The following is a 27,506-nucleotide window of genomic DNA, read 5'->3' on the forward strand; positions in this document are numbered from 1 at the left end:
CACGATTTAGGTCTTCCCGTACCCAATTTGCATGAATTCCCTAGGCTCATGCATTCTCAATCCACTCTATCATTACACTTTCACTTTTGTCTCATTTGCACACATGCACCTTTTATCACCTTTACTTGCACACGAACACTTTTTTTGCCTTCACTTGCACACGAACACTTTTTATCTTCATTTGCACACGAACATTTTTATCTTCACTCGCACACGAGTACTTTCATCTACATTTGCACACCTTCACTCTTATCTTACTATTTTTATCATTTTTCTCACTTCACACAAACTCACACTTTCACATGGCATGCATTCCACTCATTTTTCACGTCATTTAGGTTTAGGTGTGACCTCTCCAAAAGGATCATTATTGGGCTTCACAATTAATGTGATTGACACCACTCAACCTTTGGAGAGAAATTTCCCCCAATCCCCCTAAGTCTAGGTTTTTGCATTCATATAGACATATCCAATACGCGATACATACTTTGGGTAGAAAATATAGGAAAATAAGGGTTAAATCACGCAACTAGCCTTGGTTAGGTCGAAGGGGTGCCTTGGATTTTTATCCTTGCCTTCCCCTTCGTCAAATGTGACCCCCGATCCCTCTTTTGGTTACGCAGACCCAAAGCTCTCAAAAAGGGTTTATTTATTTTTTATTCAAAAAACACTTTTTGGGTGACTTGGTACACCCTAACTCTATACCAAGTGGCGACTCCATTTTTTATTTCAAAAAACCCTTTTTGAACTTTATATGGCCAAACCGTCGCTTTATCAAGTCCCATGGCCTTTATTTTCATTTTGCACACGTTCACACCACACATACACATCACTCAATTTTGCACACGTTCACACCACACATACACATTACTTATGAATTAATCACATTGAACTAAGCAGAAGGAATGACTATGCAGTGAAATTAGGCCAGGTTGATACAGGATTTTATTACGTTTATTGGATTAATCATCTCACATGTTTCTAAGGGTGTTTAGATTACAAATTACTCAGAAATCTGAAATCTCTTACATTTCGTGAAGCATCTGTGAAAATGTGAAAGGCACCTCATCAAATTTCATATTCGCTGGCCAACTGCTGAATTAGCAGTTAGCAATTTGTCATTCCTTCAAATTTTCAGTGCGACGGCTGATCTTCTCCATCTGAGCATCTAGCTGTAAACAAATGCCAGTTTCTGTATTGTCATTGAGTTAATGGCAAAACTTCATCGGGCTTGTAAAGACTGGGGCTTCTTTCAGGTAACAAATCAAGAGAATCCATCACATATAGAATCCTAATTGTACTACTTGTAATGATGACAGAGGACTTCTTTAAGCTGCCATTACACCCATGGTTCAAAGTCGTGGTAGCGGTTGCAGTCACGATCCGGATCGTTCTACATCGATCTCGACATATCGGTCACGGTCTCGACGAAACGCGAATTTTTGAAATATTTAATAATCTAAAATTACAAAAAATATGATAAACAAAAATAATTAAAAAAATTAGTAAAAATAATAAAAATTCGAGTTAACTTGAGATGACTCGGAGTAATTCGGTCGGCCTATGCACAACTACCAAATGATGTTGAAGGATATGGTCAAATATTTGTGGCATCAGAGGATACGGTCAAAAGCTTGACTGGGGGGACATGCTCTTCCTCCGTGCATTGCCAGTTTCTCAGAGAAATATGAGATTCTGGCCTACGACTCCAATATCTTTCAAGTAGACAATGGATAATACACAGCATCACAATCTTTTCCCACTTCTCTATGCTAATTTGCAAATTTCTGATGATGACAGAGCAACCATGGATGAATACTCACTTCAAATGCACAAGGTTTGCATCACCCTGTTTAAACTTATGGGGGCGAATCTTGGTGTAGACCCAGACAAATTATGCAGCATCTATCAAGATGGCATACAAGGAATAAGAATGAATTACTATCCACCTTGCCAGCAAGCAGACAAAGTTATTGGCCTGACTCCGCACTCTGATGCAACAAGACTGACCTTATTAGTTCAGGTCAATGATGTTCAAGGCCTGCAAATCAAGAAAAGCGATACATGGGTGCCTATTAAACCCATTCCTGGAGCAATCATCATCAATATCGGTGATATTATGGAGTAAATGACCACCAAAACCAAATTCCTACTTACTGAGCATCTACAGGTATCATTGAGTTGATGTGCTTTGATGATTTGTGCAGAGAATGAGCAATGAGGAATATAGCAGCATTGAGCATAAAGCTATCGTGGATTTCCACAAAGAAAGACTTTCAATTGCTGCATTTCACGGAACAAATTTCACAGCAAAAGTTGGCCCTCTAGCAGATCTTGTCAAAGAAATTGGAGCACAATACAAGACAACAGAAACCGAAAGCCTTCTCAGACTGTATCTAAGCAGCTAACTGGATGGCAAAAGCTTACTGGATCACATGAGGATAAACAAGTGAAAGAATCTGCCCATTTTCACTTGCAGTACTACTGTGTCTTTTTTTTTTTTTTTATCTTCATTATAAACCAAGCTTAATGAATTACCAATATGCCTTCATGGAAGTTTCCAGTTGCATGTTATTTATCTGTTTACTTTTTTATGTTGTCCAACTCTGGTCCTTAGTTAACTTCCTTTCTTATACTTTAGTAGTGTAAGTACTAGCCTACTAGGCTAGTCCAAGTCAGATTCCTAAGGTTACATCGGCGGTGGTGTCTAGTTGTCCAAATTCAAGTGTGTTCCCTGGATGAAGTATCAATATTAGGAAGTTTGTAACTCTATATATATCTACAGTGGTGTGCTATTCTTGCATTTGTCTGAACGATATCAGCCCAACCTTGGATGAATACTCACTTGAATTGCATGAAGTCTACATAACCCTTGTTAAAGTGATGGTCACGATTCTTGGGGTGGACAGACCAGAGATACTAAACAGCATGTATCAAGGTAATGTGTCTCATCGCTGCACACTCTGATGGAGGACTTACACTATTGGTTCAATTCAACAAAGTTGAAGGCCTGCGGATCAAGAAAAATAATAGATGGGCGCTTACATAACTTCCTAGTTCTAGCTTTTTGGTCATGTACTGGAGGAGAACGATGACGTAGGAAGTCTGGGAAAACAAGAAAAATTGTCACAGAGGAAGAAGTCAATTTCTAAGAATGGACATAAAGTCGATTTAGAAGGACATTACTTGGCTTCAAATCACAGTGAACAACGGGAATTGAGTAACTATGATGGAGATACTCCAATGCAGATGCCACATCTATCATCACATTCATTCTTTGGATGATACTTAAGCAATTATTGTAAGAATACAACCACTTCTCAAGTCAAGGCTCCCACTGGGCATCTAATCATGTATTAATCCCTTAAAGTCATCATTCAGATTTCTGTGCCTAAGAATGCGTAAGACTTTCAGATTCTCTGGTGCAACTCTTGAATGAATATTCCAACTGTAAATTGAACGCCTTTATGGCCACATACATTCCATTAGCTAGAATCCCTTTGTAAACAGATCCAAAACTTCCTAGTAATTTGCTTTCATCATAACCATTGGTTGCTTGTAGGAGTTCATAATACGAAATCCTTCCTTTTGCTGTCAAGGAGAACAAATTAGTTCCATTAGGAACCTCCTCCTTCTTTATGTACCTAACGAACAAAAATGCCAAGGCAATACCAGCAATTATTGCTGAAGCTCCAAACAATATCAATTTAGTTTGAAGCACTTTCTTTGTCCTCGATCTGTGAATTGAAGTGTTTGGCTTGCTGGAACATGAAACCTAGATGATCCACATAATACATCATTGGAGATAAAAGATTCACTAGTGAAATTCTTGAAAGGGCCGTTAGATGGAATTTGCCCCTGTAAATAATTGAAAGAGACATTGAAGTAGCTGAGAGATTGAAGTGTTCACGATAGGTCGAAATATTCCAAACTTAGCATGTTACTGATTGACTCAGGAATGGTACCTTCAAAGTTGTCATATGTTATATGCCAAAGAAAGAGGATTCAAGTTTTCTGGTTCTCCAATTCTGCTGGGAATGTTATTTGCGAACTGATTCATCAAAAAATCTATCCATGTTGCAACCTTCAACAGTCCAATCTCTGAAGGCAGAGAGCCAGTCAAGAAATTCGATGACAGAATAAATCCCAAGAGATCTTTGAGGCTCCAGAAACTGTCAGGCACATGAGAAGTTATTCTGTTGGAAGCTAGATAAAGATACCTGAGAGAAGTAAGATTACCTAAACATGCAGGAATTGATTTCCAATCAGACACAATAAATTCAAGTACTGTAAGCTACACAAACTATCAGGCAAGGGATTCTCTTGTAGACCTAGCACTCTCAAATTGCTTAGATTGCCAACAGTTTTTGGAATTCTTCCCTTCATTTTATAGCCACCTGCATAAATGTCTTCTATAGAAGAAGAAAGGTTTCCTATAGAAACTGGAAGAATACCAGTTAACGGGTTATTAGCCACTGAAATTTTTCTCAGGTATCTGCGTTCTGCTAACGTAGTGAAGAAGCTTAACTCCACAGATGAAGATTCACTTGTTAAATTGTTATCAAACAGCACTCAGCATTCAAGAAATTGTAGATTCTCTAAGACTGTATAAATTGGACGAGTGAGTCTGTTTCGAGCAAACTCTACATGAGTGAGTTTAGAGGAGTTTTAGATTGAGTCAGGTACAAACAGTCCACTGAGGTTATTAGAGCTGAGGAAAAGTTCTTCTAAATTGGGCAGACCTAAACCCATATTGGATGGAAGATTAACTGAAAGACTGTTGGCAACAAGTGAAAGCACTCTTAAAGTTGAGATGTTGAAGATCCTGGTTGGTATGGAACCTTTTAAACTGTTAAATCTTAGGTTCAACGCCTCCAATGTTTGTAGGTTTCCAACCTCATAGGTAATTACACCTGCCAAATTAAAACAGATAGAACTCCTAAAATGGAATGTTTCGCAATCCTGAAGAAACACATCATTTGCAAACGGAAGCATGTTTATTTGATCAAGAAAGTTTCAGTTGTCTCATGATTGCTATTCTTAAGTGCCATACCTGTTAAATTGTTTACACCAAGGTATAGTTCTTTAAGTGCAATCAAATTAACAATAGCTCTAATTGGTATAGAGCCTTCAATCTGGTTATTCTCTAGACTAAACAGCATTAGCTTTAAAATACCACCAAGCCTTTGCCGTAATTATGCCTGCCAAATTCAAGATAAAGCAAGGATATATATGTTGGAACAGAATAATCAACTTTTGTAACAATAAAAGATGCTGGACTGTGAGACTGGCTTTGTTAATTTTTGTACTTGACAAGAGAAGGAGTAAGTAGAAATACATAGGAGTTCAAATTGTTACCATCTCCGTTAGCAAAGCAAAACTTATTAATATTTCTCGTGAAGTAGTTAGTAAATTGTCACACCTGTTAAGTTGTTGTGCCCAAGATAGAGCCGCTGAAGCCGAGTCAAATTCCAGATTTCTCTTGGGATAGATCATATAATCTGAGGTTATAATCCATGGCTAATAGTTTCAGGTTATAAAGATTACCAATCTCTTGAGGGATTGTACCTGCCAAATAAAACTGTAGTCTTGAGTTAACGCATGAAATTGGAACTAGGCATTGGTCCCCGCGGTGTCGCGAGATGCCCATGTTGTATGTTTTTTTGTGTATTTTTGGGGTATGATAGGCTATTATTATTATTATTATTATTATTATTATTTGGAGGTTTTGGGTCCAAAATCTCCTACTTATCATTCCTCTCATCTATCCATCCAATTCAACCCTTCTCCGTTCGTTTATCAATTATATGTACATGTAATTTATATTGGAACATGTGTAAAGATTTGTAATATAATTTTTGTAATGTAGTATGCATTTGTCATATTTTGTATTGCTTTGAATGATAATGATTTTGATATATTTTTCTATTCGTAGAGTGGTTAATTGTTTTGCATTTTTATTTTTTGGTATTTTTATTGTTTACAATATATTTACGATTTGTCTAATTGTGATTTGATTATTGGTTCTGATTAATTTTATGCTAGTGAAAGTTGTGAGACTGGATTAATTGAAGGATTTCTCAGTGTATATGATAGTATAATTTGAGGTGTATTATTCTAGGTTGTGTTGATTTTTATAATATTAAATATTGATTAGTAATGCATAAATTGTATAAATTTTTTACTGTTTGTTGGTGGTACTATTTAACTTGTGAAGAATAATTTAGCAGCTAAAGTTGCTGTTTGTTTGTGAATCATATGTTTTTTGCCATAAGCGCCATAAGGCGCCAGACCCAAAAAAATTTCGCAAAAAACGTTAGAGGTCCAAAGAAATCTAGGTAGACATCTGAAGCAAACAGCTGCCCAACCACTAAAAGTACTATTCACAATAAAAAGACCAAAAGGCCAAAATCTGTAGAGAAACAACAGCGAAACCAGCGTAAAAGGGTAAACTTGGTATAGGGCCATCAAAATTCAGAACTTGTGGCCGACAAACATGAAATAGAGTCAACTACAAAGATTCTAAGAGAGAGAGAATCTCTCGTTAGAAAATCCTAGGACAATTCTCACACTAGAAATACTAGGGTAGACTTAAAGATTGAAACGCGTAGACCAAATGACTACCCTACTTCTATGGAGGAAGATGTTATCTTATTTGAGAGGAATGGAGAAGAAAGCTGTAATTAAAATGTGGATTTGAAAAGAATTCATTTCAAATTCATTCATTTGAAGGTAATCTTCTGAAAACCATTCACTTTCAAACAGGAGATGGTAACCAATCGAGCATTTCACCAGCAAACATTGGAACGACATGCCCTGATGCATAAGAAAATGATTCTGGAACTTTCCATGGGGTTTTCCTTAATGTGATTTTCGATGTGTTTCTTGGAAGCCCATAAAAGTCCGGACCATTGAAACTTGTAAATGCTTCTAGCTTATCCAGCGCACCAGCCTAAGATACCACAAAGGTTACCGCCAACATCAATTCAACTACCATGTAAATGAATTAAGCATGCTATTATAGATCTACTACACTATAAACCTGAATGTTACCCTTCTTCATATCATACATAAATTTTTAGAACCAAAATTTTTTTTTCCAAAAGTACAATGCAGGTAAACGTATAGACTACATGCAAATTGCAATTGATTATTCGTGAATCTGGACCCACAGTTATCCACTAAATCTTGACACAGAAATCATAGGGAAGAGACATACGCATGCAGCTAAGATGCTATAATACCCCAGAAGCAAGAGCATCACATGAACTTGCATGCTAAAGTCAACAATTCTAGGACATGCATGAATTCATGTATCACGTAACTTGGCATGGTGCATGACTAAGTAACTTTTGAGGGAAAAGTTGGCCAGCATGTTATGGTTCAGAAGAAAAATCAGTTTTTGCAATCTGTACAAATACTGCACAAAATAATAACTTAATGTCATGACAGACACAAACATAAGATTTGTCACAGCAAAATATTGAAGTGCTACACTATCAAAGTTCAAAAAACCAGCATAAATGTCATGAATGATGACATTCTGTACACATTGTGATTGCAATTTATGCATTGACTCCAGCTAATGATTTAATCCTAATATGCTCATTAAATTAGGCTTCTATAACCAGAGAGAGAGAGGGAGAGCGAATCTGTCTGGACTTGGACCCATGTAAGGTATCAATTCAAGGTTTAGAACCACCAGGAAAAATTATGCAGATGCATATATCATTGAGAAAAAAGCAAACAAATGATAGGGTGTTTTGCCATAATACCTCCTCAAAAACCTTTGCATATACTGCCAATGCTACAGGAGCATTATAAATACCAGCACAACCACAAGGACACTCTTTCTTTAGTCTATCATGGGGAGCGCTGTCAGTTCCAAGGAAAAATCTTTTACTTCCACTTGTCACAGCTGATACAATAGCTTGCCCTAAATTTTAAACAAATGACACATCAATAGTATTAAGGAGGTAAATTTTTCACGTTCCTTTGTTGTCCCTCTGCCAAAGAGGAGAAAAAAAAAAAAAAAGATACGACACAGACATGACAAAAGATGGAAATACTGCAAAAATAATGAATTTTCACTACATCATTCAATCACCAAAAATGAACTAGGTAATAGCATCTAATTTAGTTTAAGTACCAAGTAAGACTTATCGTTAAATCCAAAATCTATATAGGGTAAGCAATCTCATTTTATTGTCACAATGATTGACTTCTGTAGTTTTACCAACTAGTCTTAAACTCCTAAGGTATAATCACCACCCATTAGCTTGTGTGTAATTTCCTGCCCATAGTTCCAAATAAAAGGTTAGACCAGTAAAGGTCTCATACAACTATTGAAACTTAAATTCTGTTGCTTCCCAAATACCAACAAAACAATGAAAAAGGAACCCCCAAGACATCACGAAATCTTATTGTAGCCTCAATCCCACGAAGAGAAAATGGGCATATGAAGCAATGACAGTTTTGTAAATTGCAAATGAGATTTCGTCAAAAAAGCATACTGCTAATCAGAAAGGCAGTGGAACAGAAAACAAAACAAACCATGACAAACAACCATGTTCAAGTTGCAGCACTAATGCATAGAGCAATCATTCATCCACCTGGTTTTCAAGATTAGTGGATAAAAATTACTAGACTTCTTACATGAAGGTCATGTACACAAATTGGACTTAAGAAATTGGTGTCCTTATGAATAATCAGATTCTTACGGCAAAAAATCATACACAACAAACACATGATGCCAACCTCAAGAAATAAAAAAAGGATCTAAAGATATTTAATATGTAAAATGAGAAAAAGTTGAAAGATGTACTATGAGTTTCTCTCTTAAGCACAGGAAGGCAGTAATTATGTGGTTGCAACCCTCCTTGGAAAAGAGAATTCCTATTCAGGACAAGGTGTTGTGGAGTGACTGTAGCAGCAATACGCCCTAATCAAAATAATTAAAATTTCATTTTTAACATGATCATGTAATGCAAAAACCAAAATAAGCAACCAACCACTGAGAATAATAAGAGAGAAAACACGAATTATAGAAAGTTACCTTCAGCACAAGACTCAACAAACTTCACAGCATCCATAGTGGTAACATGCTCCATCACTACTTTCAATTGTGGAAACTTCTGCACCAAGGGGCTTAAAACGGTCTCAATGAATACTTTTTCCCGATCAAAAATGTCAACTTCAGGACTAGTAACCTCTCCATGGACCTACAGTTAAGACCTCTATATTAATGTCATTAAGTAAACAATAGCCTTCCTCTATTGGCTATAGCATAAAACAAAATGCAAATGAAAGAATGTCATCCAGTTGACCAATACGCTACACTACAAAGAAGCTTAACAATTAGCTCACAAGCAATTTGCTGCTAGTTATTGGAGACAAGTGGGCCTCTGTGTCCATATTACTTCACCACCCTAAGCTGTACATTCTAATAATTACAATACAAGTAGAATGGATTCACTTACAGATTAAGTGATAAAAGAGAGCCTTAATATATTCACCCACACCTAGTCAATGAGAATTACGACATTGTTCAAAATCTAAGGCAATTAGAAGAGCAAGTTGAACATGCAGTCTATCATTTCAACATATGCCTCTAGATTTAATATCTTTCAACTGTAGCATCATAAAACCATATTCATAAATGAGCTCACTGGAACTGAAACTACAAAGAGTATCTGTGACAAATTGATCTAGCATCATAAACTCAACTTAGTGCAAAACTTTGTCAAAGGAATTACAAGCAAATAATATGATTCCATTCATGTTCTGAAAATACAATAATGCAGCTGTACAAGACAACATTACAGTTCTGATTTACATAGTTAGCATGACAAAGAAATCCACCTAAAGGGTGACAAACATACCAGGAGAGGCATATTGTGTTTAACCATCTCTTCAATAACAGGCATACACTTCCCGAATAAATCTGTCACACCATCTTGAGAATTGGTTGTAGCACCAGCAGGATAGAGCTTTACAGCAAATATTACCCCACTCTCCTCTGTAAAAGGGTTCAATTAATAATAGCAAACATGACACAAGACAATGCCAAAACTACTCTGGAAGAAAATTGACCTACCACTTGGGTTCTTCAAATAAAATTTGCAGCTACACTGACTGGGATATTTGATGGTACATCACCCACTAAGTGATAAGAACATATTCAAATGACTAAAAAGCAATTACATATTTCTTAGGAGCCCTCTTAATAGTTGTTAATAAATTTTAACAAGATGCTTCAACAACATGGTATCATGTGCAAATAGTTAAGAGGGCTTTGTTGCACCTTCTCCTCTCATAATCAAATAGAAGGCCTTACTCTTAATTCGTTTTCAAAGTTTGAACAGCCCAACAACATGGGAGACTAGCGAACTTGCCTAACTCCTCTTAGACATAGTAAAAGAGGAAAAAAAATTAAGCAATAGATAATATTTAGATGGATCTACAACAGAGAAACACTAAGGTAGAAAGAGAAAAACATCACACAGTGCAAGAACACCTTCTACTATAAATAAAAAAAATCTAAGAGAGCTCAAATTCGATATATAATTCAAGATTGGATAAGCTGTTGTTGCAATCTAGTAGTAGAACAGTTTTGGGGATATCAAGTTTTGCTCTTTTTCTAAAACGACAAAAGCCCCTTTAGTGAAGCATATCTGTAAAACACATAAGTAACTACTCGAACAACAGTCTTCAAGGACTACTCCACCAGTTGAGCAAAACCAAAAGAGTAACACTAGAAATAAGACAATAAACAGTCAAAAAATTCCAACATACATCATTAAGACAGCTACTAAATTACGAATTGAACTCACTTGCCAGCTTGATCTCGGCAGGAGTGGTAGAATCTGTCAAATAAAGTGTCATGAGAGGGGTGAAGCCACTATTAATGGGTAGTGCTTTGAGAATAGATTCTCGATATGCCATTGCTGCAGCTGTGGTGGTGATAGGAGGTTTCAAGTTCGGCATAATGATTGCCCTTCCAAAGTGATGCGCGCTATATTCGACAATTATTATCAGATAAGGTTTTCATCGAAAAAGAAACACACTCTTTGACAAAAAAAAAAGAGACATGTGGGCATAATCTAAAGCATATTTAATATGTCAAGGAAAACATGCTTGTAAGACACTAAAAGAGAAATTAGAGAAAATCAACCTGTGAGGGATAACCGCTTCAAGAAGCTTTCCATCACGCAGATGAAGATGCCAATCATCAGGCCGCGTAATTGAAAGCTCCATTTTTATGATATTTATTTTGACTTCTTTCAATACTTTAAATGTTGTAGACGGAAAACTGGATGCCTGCAAAAGGAATTAAATCATGACATAGCAAAGAAGAACAGACTAAAGCAACAAGAACAAAGGAATCATAGCTATCACGGTGGCTTTAACACATCATCAAGTTTGTTCTTTTTAAATACCAAAGAGAAGATTGTTTATTTGCATGAACATAGGCCAAATGATGAGACATGAGTGAGGGCCTTCTTTATACTTGCAGCTACAACACAAACATTTTCAGATTCTTTCCGAGAAAATAACAAATTTTTTCTCCCTATGGAGAGACTAGAGGGACAACTAGGCTTGTTTATATATCTTCTATCTCACAGTATGAAGTGAATTAAAGCGTACTCAATGAATGAATAAAAAAGACTAAAATGCTTGAATAGTACAATATTCTCACGAAGCTTGTTAAGAGGATATTGCATACTTTGCATGTAAAGATTGAACTCTTCATAACTTCAAAAGCCTCAAAACAATAACAAACTCCTGTCTAGAATTACTAGTCCATGTCTGAAAAAGAAACAAGGAACTTTGTTAATCAGGGAATAAAAATAGCTGTAGAGGCTTTTCTAAGCAAAGACAGCATTTTCAAACTCAAATGCCATTACACAAGTACACAAGAATCCAATAAGCTCATAATTATTAAAAAAGAACTATGGTGCTATATCACAAAATACATATAATAACACCACAATATCATACAGGATGAAAATTACAATGCTAGGATTATCATTTCCTTTTCTAGGTCATTCATGACAAAAAGAAATGATAGCTTCAAGAATGAGATGCCAAAGATTGAGAGATGAATTGGCTCATAAGAAAGCAGCCAAACACAAGATTGCAACTTAAAAGATTCAAAGTCCAGTAAACCACTAAGAAATTGCAAAAAAAGAAACAAAAAAAGAGGATGCCGAAGTTTCATAATTATCAATCCAGGACACGGAGGAAGCAGATGCTTCTTTTCTAACTATATCCAAAACCTGAAACCTCAGATTCCTATAGAAAATCAAATTTTCACATCAACAATTCCTCGATGAACTTACAAATATGGGCTGATTCAACAAGTCTTCCACTCACGCGTTAATTTTCAAACTTTAAATGGAATCTTTTTAAGCATTTCATCTCATAAGCATTTCACCAAACAGGTAAAGGGCATCGTGGCACCAGACTCCCTTACACTATTGCACTTAGACTAGGTCACTAACATACAGTATAAGAAGCCAATAGGTACTATTCCTAATGCATTGTAGAAGCCAAACAAACCAAAATGCAGTTCAACCTTCAATTCAAACTCAAATGCGGACAACAAAATTTCAACTCCTGAGCAGCTGGGAGCTGCAAAGAAGAAAAAGAGAGCAATTCCCGATCCTTCTGTTGTCACACGAATTACTCCTTTTTGAATCAGCACTGTGAACAAGAAAATCAATTGCTCGAATAGTCAAAAGAGTCTATTTACCCTTCCAATATTCCAGAATGTATAAAATATTAAAAAAAAAAAAGAAAAAGAGTTCTGCAGCTCTGCGGCGCAGGGGGACAAATAGGTATCCCGTGATGTTTAGAAGGCCCATGTCAATGTTGCGTTGACTTCTATCCTTTTTTTTTTTGTGTTGTAACGATAGCATTAGTATAACCTATTTTAACCTAATCTAAGGGGAGGGGGAACCTAATTGACGAAAATCCCGTTACAGGCAGTCACAATTAAGCGGCAAGGTGGAGGCCAATGGTTACACAGCCTCTTGGGCTGTTGGTGCTTCTAGCCGTTTACAAGGTGTCAATTAGGCTTTACGATTCAAGCAAGTCCAAACCGGTTCAAAAAAATGAAGCTCTTATGCTTTTGGATTTGAGTGTAGGTTACAACTAAGGGTGGGTGTGGGCCGAGTACCTGCCTCGTTCATCATTTTGCTGACCCGACTAGTACCTTACAGATCAGTCATTTTTTAATCCTTATTCGCCTTGCATATCAGTTGGTACTCGATCATACGTGTTGCGCCCCATTTTTCGCGATGTAAATTAAAGGTGTTACAAAAGATGTGTTTTTTATTTAAAATAAGTGAAAAAGACCTAAAATGGGACTTTAAAAAATACGACAAATTGAGTCCAAAATTTAGTCTAAAAGGATTTTTAAGAAAAAGAGGAGTCGCCACTTGATATTGAATTTGGGTGCACCAAATCATCCAAAAATATTTTTTTAATAAAAATAAAATAAAACCCTTTTCGACAACTCCAGATCTTTGAAAAAACAAGAGAAAATGAGTTCGGGAGTCACGGTTGAAGAAAAGGAAGACAAAGGTTCAATTGATTCAAACTTAAGGTACCCTTTCAACCTAGTCTAAGCTAGTTGCGTGATTTAGTTAAAATTTCTCTAATCTAACCCTTAAATTTATCACATTTGAATGTTTTCTACATGGATGCAAATAAAAACGTCGAGAGGGACAAAATGTTCATTCAAGGGTTTAATTGATACCAATCGCATTAATTGCGAAGGCCAAAATAATTCCTTGAAGATGTCACGAGTATGCAAATGATAAAATTAAAAGAAAAAAAAAATTAAATTATATATATAGGTATAAGTGATCAAAAGAAAAGGGATGCAACATAATGGGTACGGGAGGCAAAAACTTGTGACATAATTTTCTTATACAAGGATTAATGGGGTATTTAAACTAAAAAATTATAATCACCCATTTCCCATATTTGAAGAATAATTCTCCTAACATAGACAAGCAAATGAACTAGCTTAAATGAGATGCAATTCTAAATGACATGATTAACACATATAAAGGGTAGGAGGTAGAGGATAATATAATAGGCAATATCATGCACATGAGAAAAGATTCTAAAATAAAAATATGCATGAAAATGTAATAAATATCACACAAAAATGAATCTAACGCATGAACTATCTAAAGGTCTAGTGTTGGACTAGCCCATTTCTAAAAAATCCTTACTAGCATTGGACTAGCAAGTAAGCGGAAGAAGAAGCCATAACTAGCGTTTGACTAGTGTGGTGACGTCATGTATTAATAATACATAGTAAAATAAATAAGGCATAAATTAAAACAAATAAACACATAAAAGCACATAGCACGTAACACGTAGGTATAATATCTAGATGCAAAAATCCTAAGAAAAGCGGATAAAACATATAACACATAAGCCACATAAACACGCAACCTACCTATTATAGCGGGGAGCCTAACTACAATCTAAAATGGGGAAATAACGAAAATCCTATCTACCCTATCTATTATAACAAGGGACCTAATTACAATCTAAAAGGGGAAAATATAATAAAACAAATCTAATTATCCTATCTATTATATTTTTGAGGTATTTAAATGCCTCTCAAATAATTATAAAAATTAATTAAGCAAATATACGAAAATTTGGATGAACATTTAAATCAAATAAATGAAGCATGTAAAAATATATAAACACATAGGAACATGTAAGAGTACATAAGAGCACGTAATTGATATTGAAATAATAATAATAGGGGTACCTCCCTTTTGAAGTGGTGACTAAATGGAGTCAAATTGCTCTATTTATACTCAAAATATACAAAAGAATCATGACACCAATTTAATTGAAAAATAATAATAATAAAAGTACTAAACTCACACTAATATGTCAAACATAAAGAAATTTAAAAACACCTAAAAAATTACAAGTTAAATATATTCAAAAGTAACATAAATTAGCTATTTAAGAAAAGAAACAATCATAATAAAGAGAGTCAAAATTCTCTAGGGACTAAATTGCAAAAATTGAAAAACTTTTGGGGTTAAAAATATAATCTTTCCAAAGTTTAAGGATCAAAATTAAATAAAAATAAAATTCAGGGGCCAAAGTGCAAATTTCGGTTTCTGCCTTGGGTAAGGAAAGGCCACCAGGCCTTTCTTTTGTTTTTGCTTGGGCCGGATGCCGGAAGAAAAAAGTGGGCTGTTTGATGAAAATAAACATGAGCCCAAGTAAAAATTTACCCCAAAGCCCAGATGAAAAAACCAAAAGGAAAAAGGTTTCTAGCCCAACCGAAAATCAAGAAGCCCAAGTCTCTCTTTTTTTTCCTTCCTTTCTTTTCCTTTCTTTTTCTTTCTGCTTCCTCCCCTTCTTCTCTACCGAGAAACTGAAGCTCCCTTCTAGCTGGCGGCTATGGCCGCCTCCGGCGGCGCAGACCGCCGGCGACTTCTCCGGTCACAAAAAATTACCAAAATACACACCCTAACTCGATTTTTCACGTAGAACCCGTTTTTGAAGTTAGTTTTTACAAAAAATGATCCAAAAGTGACCAAAATGCCAAAAAAAGCCCATTTCTTTATTTTTTAGAACACTATAATCACCACTAAAAATCATAAAAATTATACCAAAACACTCCTTACAACTCCTACAATATAAATATGATTTTATTTTGACAAGAAAACAACATGAAAGGGCTAAAATAAAGCAAAACAGCCCCTAAATGAAGAAAAATAATTCAATGCCTTTAAAGCTCAAAACTCCAAAAATTTTAGGTAACCCAACATTTTCGGACCTTTGCTAGCTAACGGTTATCTATTTTGACGAAAATATGCACAAAAGATCCACTAATTTAACTCATATTTTCATTTTGGCATTTTATCAAACATAAACAAGGCATAACTTAAATTTACATGATTTATGAAACCTGAACAGATTTGAACTCCCAAAATTTTTACCAACAATCAACACAGCCATTATCACAAAGAATGAAACGAAAAAACAAGAAAGGAAAGCAAAATGTTAACTACGTGAGAGACAATGAGAAGAATACCTCAACTAGCTTAGTGGCCTTTGAATCCTAGTGATGCAGACTTGTTGAAAAAAACTTGTGTGAGGTAGCGCTGGAAATTTTGGGAGTGAATGGCCGAGAGGGTGAGGGAGATTTTTTTTCTTTTGTGCGCGTGTTTGTCTGTTGAAGTGTGCTGGATTTTTTTTTTTTTTTTTTGGGAAAGAGGAGGGCCGAGAGAGGGACAATGAGGGAGTGTTCTGTTCTGTGTGTTGTTTTGTCTGTTGGGGAGCCAAAGAAAAGGCCGAGAGTGAGCTGGGAGGAGGAAGAGTGCCTTGCTTCTTCTTCTTTTTTTTTCTGTGTTTCTCTCGTGTTCTGAGCCGAGAGATGTATTTTGAGCCAAAAAGTGGAGTTTGTGTGTTTTGTTGATGGTTTGTTTGGATTCAGCATTATTTTCTTAATTTTATTTGCTTACATCATCATTACAATTTCTAATACACCTTTTTATCTTCCCAATTACTTTTTTATCTCACATACATCACATCACAAAAAGTGATACAGTAGAAATATCCCAAATAACTTACAATCCCAAATGATGATTTTTCCACCCAATGAAAAGAAAGGTGCATGGGCTAAAATGATAAATTTTTTACCAAAATGAAAAGAAATGTTAATGAGGATGGAGTGTAGAAATGGGTTAATAGTGATTTTGATAAAACAAAATGGTTAGGATGATTTTGATTTTTTTATTTTCTTTATTTTTCTCTTTTTTTTTGTTTTTGTTTTTTTCCTTTTTGTTTTGTTTTTCTTTTTCCTAAAATAAACCTGCAAAAAATGAGAAAAATACACATAAAAATGTAAGAAAATAAATAACTCATTAAATAGAAAAAATTCAAGAAAATATTTAAAATTGACAAAAATTTGGTGTCTACAATAGGGTACTCACTGAGATAAGATCGAGTCAAAAGATACCTGCCCCACTCCACTTATCATTTAAAATTTTTTAAAAAATAATTTAAACTAATTTAATTTTATATTTTACACATTCATCTAAAATTTAATAAAGATTTTTTTTTTCAAAAAATGTTTTCCACCAAGAAACAAGCATGCGAAGGGAATACAAGATAAAGGAAAAAATTAAAAGAATTCTAAATCAATAAAAACTTGAAATAAGTAGCACATATTTTTTAAAATATATGTTTCACATTAATTAAACTCTTTTCTATAAACATAAGATTATGATCTCTACAAATAAATTTTATAAATAAACTATAGTCTCTCATATTTGTAATACAATTTGTTCAATGAAATTATTTATTTAACTCTAAAAATATTATTTTATAATATGTGTATAAAAATAAAAAAATAAAAAATTATGTATGTGGGGCGGGTCGGGGGTTCCGCAAATTTTTAATTATGTGGCCCTAACGCACCCCGTATCTTAGTAGGTACCCGACATTCTTTTGACCCGATCAAATAATACAAATCAGGTATCCTAATTTTTGGATCAGATCGAAACGGAAATAGCGGAATTTTGGGTTAGCGGATAATTTTGCCCACCCCTATATTGAACTCCACCCAAATTCATAATTAACTACATAATTATATAAAATATATTAATATTTATAAATTATTATAACTTTTTATATAAAATCATTAAATTTTTAATGTTATAATATATATACTTATATATTATACACTTATATACACTCCACTCAAGTAAAAGTCTTCAAGGTCTTCTATCAAATTTTTTAAAGCAATAATGAGACAATATATATAAACCAAATAAAAGTAGTTCAGTGCAATGGTCCGGGGGAATTTAACACCCCACAAGTCATCAAACCAAAATAGAGCCTAACTATGGAGGACATGAATGTGAGAGTGAAAAACTAGGCAAAAAAGCTTCAAGGTCTTATATCATTGATTCCTGGCGAAAATGTTTTCTGTGTACGCATTCCACCTCCATTCAACCAGATAATCAACTTTTTCATTTTCCCAATCATAAGCTGGGAAAAAAAATAAATTTTACCCACTATTTATGCTTGTTATTGGAGATAACATAAGAGCTTCCGAGAGTTAAAAAAACAAACACAGAAAAAGATTATCTGTTATTACCAAATGAGATGCAACATTACCAAATCTGCTGGGCCTTTTAATTAAATTTAAAAAGACAACATAAGCTTGTTATTCGAAAACCCAAGGGGCTAAGACATTAGAAATACTGGACTTGTAAATAAATTACATATCTTGCAAGACTTACCTGAAAAGAGTACTCCTGAATCTCAATCTCCGATATGAAGTTCTGGCTATCTTGTCTCCAAAAGTTTGGTAATATTCATTGTATTTCAAAATTTTGCACTGTGTTTCTCTTCCCTGGATTAATCTCCTAGGAAAATCCGGTTCAACTTGTCTAAAATCCTCTTCAACTTCCCCACCAGAAAAGGTTTGATTTTTGAAAGATTAGAAGTTAAATTAGATCGGGAGAAAACTAGGGTTCCATCCTCCAAAAGTTGGGCTTCTTTTCCGTCCTGCCTTCTTCAATTTTCGCACAAAATAAATTACTAAAAGAAAAAAAAATCTATTAACTCGAGTCAAGGAGAGTGATCGGGAATACATATGTCTAATAATACACTTTCGAGTTTTAGGGTTTATTAACCATTGGAATATTTTATTTTAAAATATGAATTGTTTTTGCGGTACTAAAAATAGGGTGAATACAAAATTTTATTGACATAATACTACTAGGGATGGCAACGGGGCAGGGTTGGGGCGGGGGACCCCGCCCCGTTGCCTATTAGTTCCCCCCGTCCCCCGCCCCGTCCCCCGTTTCCTGCTCCCCCCGCCCCCGCCCTGCCTTGCCCCGCTTCCCCCGCGGGGTTAATAAAATTTTATTATAATTAAATTTTAATAAATAATCAAGTACTAAAATATCAACACATCACCAAATTATTATTCATTGTAATTTTACAATTGAAACTCATAAAAACAATCAAACAGAAGTTATTTGAATACAATCCAATATGATGAAATAAATATAACTAAAATAGTCAAGTTTTCACTTTTAGTACAAATGCAATCACTAATTCTTTATTGTGTTTGTGCTTTTTTTTGAGAAAAAAGTGTTATTCTATTAAGTGTAATTAGAAATTTAGTATAAATGTATTAGTAAATTTAGTATAACTAATTAATAAATTCTATTAGTAGACATGCATAATTATTCATATAATTGATAATATCAATTATATTACATAAACTAATATACATTATATAATACATCTAACTAATAATATCATTATCATAAGTTTATAACTAATTAACTTACATATATATATAATTTTTTTTTTGTTTTGCGGGTGGCGGGGCGGGGGATGGGGCGGGGGTATACTCCCCGACCACCCCCCGCCCCGAGAGCCCCGAGAGCCCCCCGCGGGCACCCGCCTCCATTGCCATCCCTAAATACTACAAATAGGTTTGCGTTTGTTTCAAAATTATAAGAATGCAAATAGTTGTTTTGTCAAAAAAAAAAAAGAATAAAAATAGTTGTTCGAATTTGATTTATTAAGTTTATTGAAGCATTCGAATTTGAAATTCATTCGTCAAACATACAATATTGCATAAAATTAATATAAGAAACTTTTAATAGTTCAAGTCTACAAGCTAAATGTTAAAATTTCCTCAAGTGAAACTTCACATATTTATATTTTTTGTTTCACCGCTAATGAGAATACTTTTTTTCACTTTTTTCTATTAGCATTTGTGAATAACGTTTGATTGTTTGAATACGAAACAAATAAGAGTGTTAAATACTGAAAATCAATCTCATGAGCTGAACCCTATCCGTGTTTGCAAGTAATTTTTGATTCATTAAAAGCTTTTGGTTGTGCATTCACATAAATATACATTCAACTAATCTCAGTTTCCAAACGCCTTTTAATTTTTACTAATTCAACTATTCAAATCTAAGATTATAATTTTTTTTTAATTCTCAAGAACATGTTGCCTTTAACTAAAGGTCGAAAAAAATTAGGGAAAATTGCAGAAACCTCCCCTGAGATTTCTGACATTTGCACTGACCTCCCCTATCAATTTTGAAATAGCATCAACCTCCCCTAGAAAAAGTTGGAACCAATTTAAAAGGTAAAAGTGTGTGAATTTATTAGAGTACCCCCAATTGTATTTGACTTTACCAGATGAAAGGTTTGAGTACTTTCATCAAAACCAAACGTTTAATTTGTTAAACAAATTAAACAAATCAAACTATTTCTGCATAGTTAAATTAATTAACTAATTAACTATTAACTAATTAACTAATTTCTATTTAACTAATTTCTATTTATCTAATTAACTAATCAAACTATTTTTGCATAGTTAAACTAATTAACTAATTTCTGTTTATCTAATTAACTATTTAACTAATTAACTAATTAACTAAAACTGTTGTCTGTCCGAAACTAACAAACTATTTGCATGTTAAACTAATAAACTAATTAACTGCTTAACTAATTAACTAACTAATTATCTAATTAACTAATTAACTAATTTCTATTTATGTAATTATCTAATTAACTAATTAACTAATCAAACCATTTCTGCATAGTTAAACTAATTAACTAATTATCTAATTAACTATTAACTAATTATCTAATTAATTAATTAACTAATTAACTAAAGCTGTTGTCTGTCCGAAACTAACAAACTATTTGCATGTTAAACTAATTAACTAATTAACTGCTTAACTAATTAACTAACTAATTAATTAACTAACTAATTATCTAATTAATTAATTAACTAATTAACTAATTTTTGTTTATCTAATTAACTAATTAGTTAATGCGCTAATTGGTTAATTAGCTCCACAAGCCAACGAAATTGGTTAAATAGCGCATTAAATATAAAACCTGCCAGTTTCCCATAAAGAGCTGGTATGTTATAGGCAATTTTTTTTTTTAACTTTCACATATTTAATTTATGTTAAATACAAAACATACTAGTTTTCCTTTGGGCGCTATTTAATCAATTTTTTCCATAAAGAGTTGGTATGTTTTCCATAAAAAGCTGGTATAAAACATACTACAAAACCTGCCAGTTTCCCATAAAGAGTTAGTATGTTATGCATTATTTAACCAATTTTTCATATTCAAACAAATTTAAGAAAATTAAAATAACGTATTTGAAAGTTGCATTTTTATTTGGAAGAACGCATTCCTTCGATGCGTTTTTCTTCATTTGGGAAGAAACTCAAAAATCGCCACCCTTTAGAAAGTTAGTTTAAAAACTTTCTCTTTTTGGGAATTTACTCCTCATTAATACAGCCACTATATTTATTTTCTAGTATTAATTTTTGTTATGGTTTATGATTTTCTTATATTTTATCAAAAAAGTTAATAAATATTGTAGTTACAATTATGGAGATGTTAATTTGTCGTATGTGTAATTCTTTTGTTTTATAAGAATTGTTATATCAGGGATAAATTTGAAATTTAATTACATTTAATTCCGAAATACTCGTCAAACCAAGTTAGATATTCGAATGAAAAATATGTTGCATTTATACCCCCTGAACTTGCTTGATCCTTAATGCCTATGCCCCTCCCTTGTTAATACTAATTGTCAAGCAAGATCAGGGCAAAATTGGAAGAAATTTCTTATATCACTTCTACAAATAATTTTTTAATGGGACATCAAGCCTCAGGGGAGATTTCTGCAACGAATTGTTTCTGTTCAGGGGTGCTGAATGCCATTTCTAAACCTAGAAGGGAGGTCAGTGCAAGTGTCAGAAACCTCAGGGGAGGTTTCTGACATTATCCCAAAAAATTACTAATAAGATATATTAGGTCCATTTAACAAATTCTGCTATTCTGGCAATTAAAATTTGACTCCTTTCATTCATCGGCTTCAATTCATTGGTGACTGAATCAGGCTACAGATTCTGTCACAGAAAATAAACTGAGTCCGAAATGGCTTCCAGCGACGGAGACGGCGGCGGCCCGAGCATCAGTAGTAGCAATACAGTATCATCGTCGTCGGTGAAATTCGGGACGGCGGAGGCTCTGGAGCATGTGCGGAAGCTCACTGACGTGGGAGCCATGACCCGTCTCCTCCATGAATGCATAGCCTACCAGCGAGCCCTTGATCTGGAATTGGACTCCCTCCTCTCCCAGCGTCCCGACCTCGACCGTCAGCTCTCTGCTCTCAACAAGTCCGCCGACGTCCTCCACATTGTCAAGGCCGATTCCGACCACCTGCTCTCCAATGTCCGCTCCACCTCCCACCTCGCTGATCACGTCAGCGCCAAAGTCCGTCAGCTGGATCTCGCCCAATCCCGCGTTTCTGACACGCTCCTCCGCATTGACGCCATTGTACACCGCTCTCACTGCCTTGATGGTGTCCACAAGGCCCTTCAGTCGGACGATTTTGAGTCTGCAGCTAATTACGTCCAGACGTTCCTTCAGATTGATGCCAAGTTCAAGGACTCCGCTGCGTCCGATCAGCGTAGTCAGTTGCTCGCCGCCAATAAGCAGCTTCAAGGGATAGTCCGGAAACGTTTATCTGCGGCTGTCGATCAGCGGGACCATCCAACCATTCTCAGATTCATCAAGCTCTACCCGCCTCTGGGACTGGAGGAAGAAGGGTTGCAGGCTTATGTCAATTACCTGAAGAAGGTGATTTCTATGAGATCTAGGATGGAGTTTGACCAATTGGTTGAGCTGATGAAGGAGCAATCCCAATCCGATTCCAATTCTGGTCGGGTAAATTTCATAGCTTGCTTGACGAATTTGTTTAAAGACATTGTGTTGGCTATTGAAGAGAACAATGAGATTTTAAGGAACTTGTGCGGAGAAGATGGGATTGTTTACGCCATATGTGAGCTTCAAGAAGAGTGCGATTCTCGGGGCTCTTTGATTATGAATAAGTATATGGATTACAGAAAGTTAGCCAAATTGACTTCTGATATTAATTCTTACAAGAGCAATTTGCTCTCGGCAGTGGCCGAAGGACCTGATCCTAGAGAGGTTGAACTGTATCTGGAAGAAATTTTGTCCTTGACACAGTTGGCAGAGGATTACACTGAGTACATGGTCTCGAAGATTAGGGCATTGAGCTCTGTCGATCCTGAATTGGTTCCCCGCGCCACTAAGGCTTTTAGGAGTGGGAATTTGAGTAGGGTTGTTCAAGATATCATGGGCTATTATGTGATATTGGAGGGGTTTTTCATGGTTGAAAATGTGAGGAAAGCCATCAGCATTGATGAGCACGTGTTTGATAGTCTTACTACGTCTATGGTGGATGATGTCTTCTATGTTCTTCAGAGTTGTTGCAGGAGGTCTATTTCCACCTCCAACATTAACTCTGTAATTGCAGTTTTAAGTAATGCAGTGAGCTTGTTGGGCAGTGAGTACAACGAGGCCTTGCAGCAGAAAATGAGAGAACCTAATCTTGGAGCTAAGCTTTTCTTAGGTGGTTCTGCTGTTCAGAAGACTGGTTCTGAGATTGCAACGGCTCTAAATGACATGGATGTGAGTAGTGAGTATGCTCTCAAACTGAGACACGAGATTGAAGAGCAGTGTGCAGAGGTTAGAAAGCCAAATCTATTCATTCCCTTCCCCTCTTACTTTTCAACCCTGTTTCTGTTCAGATTTCTATCTATTTCCTTTCAATTCAGCAGTTAAAAGGAAAATCTTATTTGTCTTGCATTTCTTTTAAGAGAAAAAGCTCTAGTCCCTTATTATGCATTTCAATGGGGCTGTCAGTTTACAATGATGTCGCATAAAAGGTTAAAAAAGATTCCTGAACTTAAGAACACTTGGTAGTTGGGCTAAGTCTTCCTTTCTATTGTTTGAATCACATCCAGAGTCTTGTCTATAATTGACGATGGAAAAAGATATTAGCCCTTTGGTAATCTTTTGGGTACTTCGTTCTGTTTGATTTGCAGTTCTGACAAGATTTTATAACAGTTGAATATTTTCTGTAGATAAGATTATTTCTTGATGCAGTTCATTTTAATGTGATTTTCCCTCTTAATGACAAAATATGCTTTCTACTTCTGCTTCTCGTCTAAAATTTCCTTGTGCTGCTACGTGATTCCTTGATGGGTTGGTACTACATTAGATTACTTCACTATAGATGTCTTATTTCTCCATTTGGAAATCACATTGAATTTGTGTGCTTTCCAATGGATTTTACTCTTGAAGATCATTTCCCAATGTTATTCTTATTCAACCATTTTTTTGATTAGGTATTTCCCGCTCCAGCCGATAGAGAGAGAGTTAAGTCCTGCTTATCTGAATTGAATGAGATGAGCAACACTTTCAAGAAGGTGTTGAATATGGGAATGGAGCAACTTGTAGCAACAGTTGCGCCAAGAGTTCGACCGGTATTAGATAACGTGGCAACAATCAGCTATGAGTTATCTGAGGCTGAATATGCTGATAATGAGGTGAATGACCCTTGGGTTCAACGGCTTCTTCATGCCGTTGAGGCCAATGTAGCGTGGCTTCAACCCTTAATGACCACCAACAATTATGACATGTTTGTACATCTTATTATTGATTTCATTGTGAAAAGACTTGAAGTGATCATGATGCAAAAGAGATTCAGTCAGCTAGGAGGACTTCAACTTGACCGAGATGCTAGGGCCCTAGTCAGCCATTTCTCTAGCATGACCCAAAGGACTGTCAGAGACAAATTTGCTCGCCTAACTCAGATGGCTACCATCTTGAATCTGGAAAAGGTCTCCGAGATCCTAGATTTCTGGGGTGAAAACTCTGGACCCATGACCTGGAGACTAACACCGGCTGAGGTCAGAAGAGTATTGGGTCTGAGGATAGACTTTAAACCTGAAGCAATTGCTGCTTTGAGGTTGTAGTCACATTTGTTTCTGCATGTTTTGTTTGATATCTATATCATTGCTCCCTTTCCTTCTTCCTTTTTCTTTTTTCACATTTTTGTTTGGGGGTTAATCTCTGTTTATAATGAGACCTCATCCTATATAAAGATGAACTGATCATGATTCATTTATATTCTGTTTTATTAGTCTGTTATCAGTACAGTGCTATTTTTCCTATTTTTAATTAATTGCCCATACAAATTCTACATTTTAGATCCTATATTGTGGTTGACGTTTTTTGGTTTAGTTTTACACCTTTTGATATTTGTGCCTTAGATGTAAATTCTCTCAAGAATACTGGAGAATAGTGCTGGTTTAACATTATTCTTACCACTGTTCTTATATCTGATTAAGTACTTTCAGTGGACCAAAATCAAACGATCAAATATGCTATGTATGCCTTCCCATTTTCTGTTTGAACTGTGCAGTCACAAAAGTAATGGTACAACGGTTATTTGGTGTAAAGGGATGTAAGAGTTGAAAGGATCTTATGGAAACTTATGCTTGGCATGGCAATATCCTTTGCTTGCTGTCACTTTTTCAGTTTTTCTCTTTGTTTTGCTTTATTTATTTTTTAAACTGAAACTGTAGAGAGGGACAAGTTTATTGCCTTTCTCTCTGTCTCCCTCTCTTTGTGCTGCTGCTCTGAGCTTTCATTCTGCTTGGAGTTTTTGGATCAATGGGAGGTGACTCTGCTGCTGCTACTGCTGATCGTGTAGCAGCTGTTGTCTTGGATGCAGGTAAGATACTATTCCCCCTTCTTTGTTCAAAAGTTCCATCTGGAAAGTGAAGTAAATTTTCATCTTAATTTTGTTTTACTACATTTGTAAATTGGATGTGATGTAATGGTAGTCTTCTATTTGATTGTCCAATTCTACTTAAAGTTCTTGGATTACAGTATTTTTACTTTATGCAACTGTGTAACTGATTGAAGTGATTTGTTTAGTGAAACAATCTTGAAAAGATCATGGTTACTCAAAAATGCATGTAGATTTTTTCCTTTTGTTTATGATGACTTAGCACTACCGCTACTTTGAAAGCTTAACTATATTTGTAATAATAAATAATTTTCAGAACTGGAACCAATCTTGAAGATGCCTTTAGGATTAGTTTTGTTGGGTGCACTAGCATTTCAGTTTGATGTCAGCACAGTCTTAGCAGAACTTTCTGCATCTTACCTCTGAGATTCAGTTGGGGTACTGCCATCTGTGTATCATACGTGAACACGTTTCTGCGCAACAAATAAGTGCAAGTAACAATAATAATAGTAGCAGCAATGGTAATACTAGTAATACTAAAACAATAGTAGTAGTAATATTTGGGAGCTTCTTGAGTTGAGATTTCTTAATATTTTTTCGAAGTGGTTTTCTCCATTTTGAACTATAATCCGCCATCTATGCTGTTCTGTTCATTCCTTTTGCAAGTGATCCTGATACGCTGCTATCCTTTCTTTTTTCCTTTTTTTTCGGCACACACTATTACATTTGCACAATTTTGCTTTGGGTTTAATCTCTGTTTATAATAATACCCCCAATATTAAGATGAACTGAGTATGGTTCATTTACATCCTGTTCTGTTAATCTGTTATCAGTGCAATACTAATTTTCCTATTTTTTTAATTACACTGTCCAACAAATTCTACATTTTAGATCCTGTATTGTGGTTGACGTTTGTTGGTTTTGTTTGATGCCTTTTGATACTTGTCCTTAGATGTAAATTCTCTCAAGAATCGCGTTGGTTTGACATTACTTTTACTACTGTTCTTATATCTTTTTAAGTGGTTTTAGCAGACCAAAAGCAAACAACCAATATGCTATGTATGCCTTCCCACTTTCCATTGAACACTTGTGCAGTCACAACAGTAATGATTCGAAGATTATTTGGTGTACTGGGATGAAACAGTTGGAAGAATCTTACAGGAAACTGATGCTTAGCATGTCAATATCCTTTGCTCCTTTCTTTTTCTTTGTTTTTCTTTGCTTATTTTTTAAACTGAAACTGCAGAGAGGGGCAATTTTATTTTATTTTTCTATCTGTCTCCCTCTCTTTATTTGTGCTGCTGCTCTGTGCTTTCTTTCTGCTGGGAGTTTTCGGATGAATGGGTGGTGACTCTTCTGCTGCTACTGCTGATTCTCTAGCGGTTGTTGGCTTGGATGCAGCTCAGATATGATTCCTCTTTTGTTTAAAATCCATCTGGAAAGAGAAATAAATTTCCATCTTAATTTTGGTTTACTACATTTGCAGATTGGTTTACGACATTTATAGATTGGATGTGTTGTAATGGTAGCCTTCTATTTCATTGTCCAGTCCAGAGTTTTTGATTACAGTATTTTTACTTTAGTATCACATAGTAGAGTTATTGCTTGAAGTGATTTGTTTAGTGAAACAATCTTGAAATGATCATGGTTACTCAAAAATGCATGTAGATTTTTTCCTTTTGTTTATGATGACTTAGCACTACCGCTACTTTGAAAGCTTAACCATATTTGTAATAATAAATAATTTTCAGAACTGGAACCAACCTTGAAGATGCCTTTAGGATAGGTTTTGTTGGGTGCACTAACATTTCAGTTTGAT

At 35.1% G+C, this 27,506-nt stretch overlaps 3 protein-coding genes and 1 pseudogene across 6 annotated transcripts; 2 read left to right on the forward strand and 2 right to left on the reverse strand.

Moving 5' to 3' along the window:
- Positions 1–1,312: 1,312 nt before the first annotated feature.
- On the forward strand, positions 1,313–2,453 carry LOC113774026 (annotated as a pseudogene).
- Positions 2,454–3,391: 938 nt separating this feature from the next.
- LOC113774027 (MDIS1-interacting receptor like kinase 1-like) lies at positions 3,392–5,162 on the reverse strand. The gene is made up of 5 exons (XM_027318605.1): positions 5,054–5,162; positions 4,691–4,913; positions 4,289–4,546; positions 4,085–4,220; positions 3,392–3,775 (listed from the first exon to the last, which is right to left on the reverse strand). Exons 1-5 carry the CDS (start codon positions 5,160–5,162, stop codon positions 3,392–3,394), a joined length of 1,110 nt encoding a protein of 369 aa, XP_027174406.1.
- Positions 5,163–6,360: 1,198 nt separating this feature from the next.
- Positions 6,361–16,280, reverse strand: LOC113776375 (dihydroorotase, mitochondrial). 4 transcript variants are annotated; one of them, XM_027321517.1, is made up of 9 exons: positions 16,088–16,280; positions 11,726–11,808; positions 11,174–11,319; positions 10,833–11,014; positions 9,882–10,018; positions 9,056–9,221; positions 8,825–8,941; positions 7,776–7,936; positions 6,361–6,952 (listed from the first exon to the last, which is right to left on the reverse strand). In XM_027321517.1, the coding sequence occupies exons 2-9, from the start codon at positions 11,750–11,752 to the stop codon at positions 6,758–6,760; spliced, it is 1,131 nt and encodes a 376-aa protein (XP_027177318.1). In that variant the 5' UTR covers positions 11,753–11,808; positions 16,088–16,280; the 3' UTR covers positions 6,361–6,757. The 4 variants fall into 4 exon arrangements, with proteins under 4 accessions (XP_027177318.1, XP_027177317.1, XP_027177319.1 ...); XM_027321516.1 differs by lacking the exon at positions 16,088–16,280 and adding an exon at positions 12,578–12,827; XM_027321518.1 differs by lacking the exons at positions 11,726–11,808; positions 16,088–16,280 and adding an exon at positions 12,578–12,826.
- A 5,626-nt stretch (positions 16,281–21,906) lies between these two features.
- LOC113775680 (conserved oligomeric Golgi complex subunit 4) lies at positions 21,907–25,117 on the forward strand. Its single transcript, XM_027320660.1, has 2 exons — positions 21,907–23,616; positions 24,279–25,117. The coding sequence occupies exons 1-2, from the start codon at positions 22,000–22,002 to the stop codon at positions 24,906–24,908; spliced, it is 2,247 nt and encodes a 748-aa protein (XP_027176461.1). The 5' UTR covers positions 21,907–21,999; the 3' UTR covers positions 24,909–25,117.
- Positions 25,118–27,506: the final 2,389 nt, after the last annotated feature.

This window comes from Coffea eugenioides, chromosome 6 (genome assembly GCF_003713205.1).
Source record: "Coffea eugenioides isolate CCC68of chromosome 6, Ceug_1.0, whole genome shotgun sequence".
NCBI classification, from domain to species: Eukaryota; Viridiplantae; Streptophyta; class Magnoliopsida; order Gentianales; family Rubiaceae; genus Coffea; species Coffea eugenioides.

What these genes read in the sequence shown, in the direction of transcription:
- LOC113774027 (XM_027318605.1), bottom strand. Translation starts at nt 5,162, where the DNA reads ATGCTGTTTAGTCTAGAGAATAACCAGATTGAAGGCTCTATACCAATT. An exon ending in TGGTGTAAACAATTTAACAG is followed by an intron (nt 4,914 to 5,053) that starts GTATGGCACTTA and finishes TTAATTTGGCAG; the next exon opens with GTGTAATTACCTATGAGGTT. An exon ending in TCTAATAACCTCAGTGGACT is followed by an intron (nt 4,547 to 4,690) that starts GTTTGTACCTGA and finishes CAATTTAACAAG; the next exon opens with TGAATCTTCATCTGTGGAGT.
- LOC113776375 (XM_027321515.1), bottom strand. Translation starts at nt 11,732, where the DNA reads ATGCAAAGTATGCAATATCCTCTTAACAAGCTTCGTGAGAATATT. An exon ending in GCTTAAGAGAGAAACTCATA is followed by an intron (nt 7,937 to 8,824) that starts GTACATCTTTCA and finishes TTTAAAATTTAG; the next exon opens with GGCAAGCTATTGTATCAGCT. An exon ending in ATGCAAAGGTTTTTGAGGAG is followed by an intron (nt 6,953 to 7,775) that starts GTATTATGGCAA and finishes GTGGTATCTTAG; the next exon opens with GCTGGTGCGCTGGATAAGCT.
- LOC113775680 (XM_027320660.1), top strand. Translation starts at nt 22,000, where the DNA reads ATGGCTTCCAGCGACGGAGACGGCGGCGGCCCGAGCATCAGTAGTAGC. An exon ending in TTGAAGAGCAGTGTGCAGAG is followed by an intron (nt 23,617 to 24,278) that starts GTTAGAAAGCCA and finishes TTTTTTGATTAG; the next exon opens with GTATTTCCCGCTCCAGCCGA.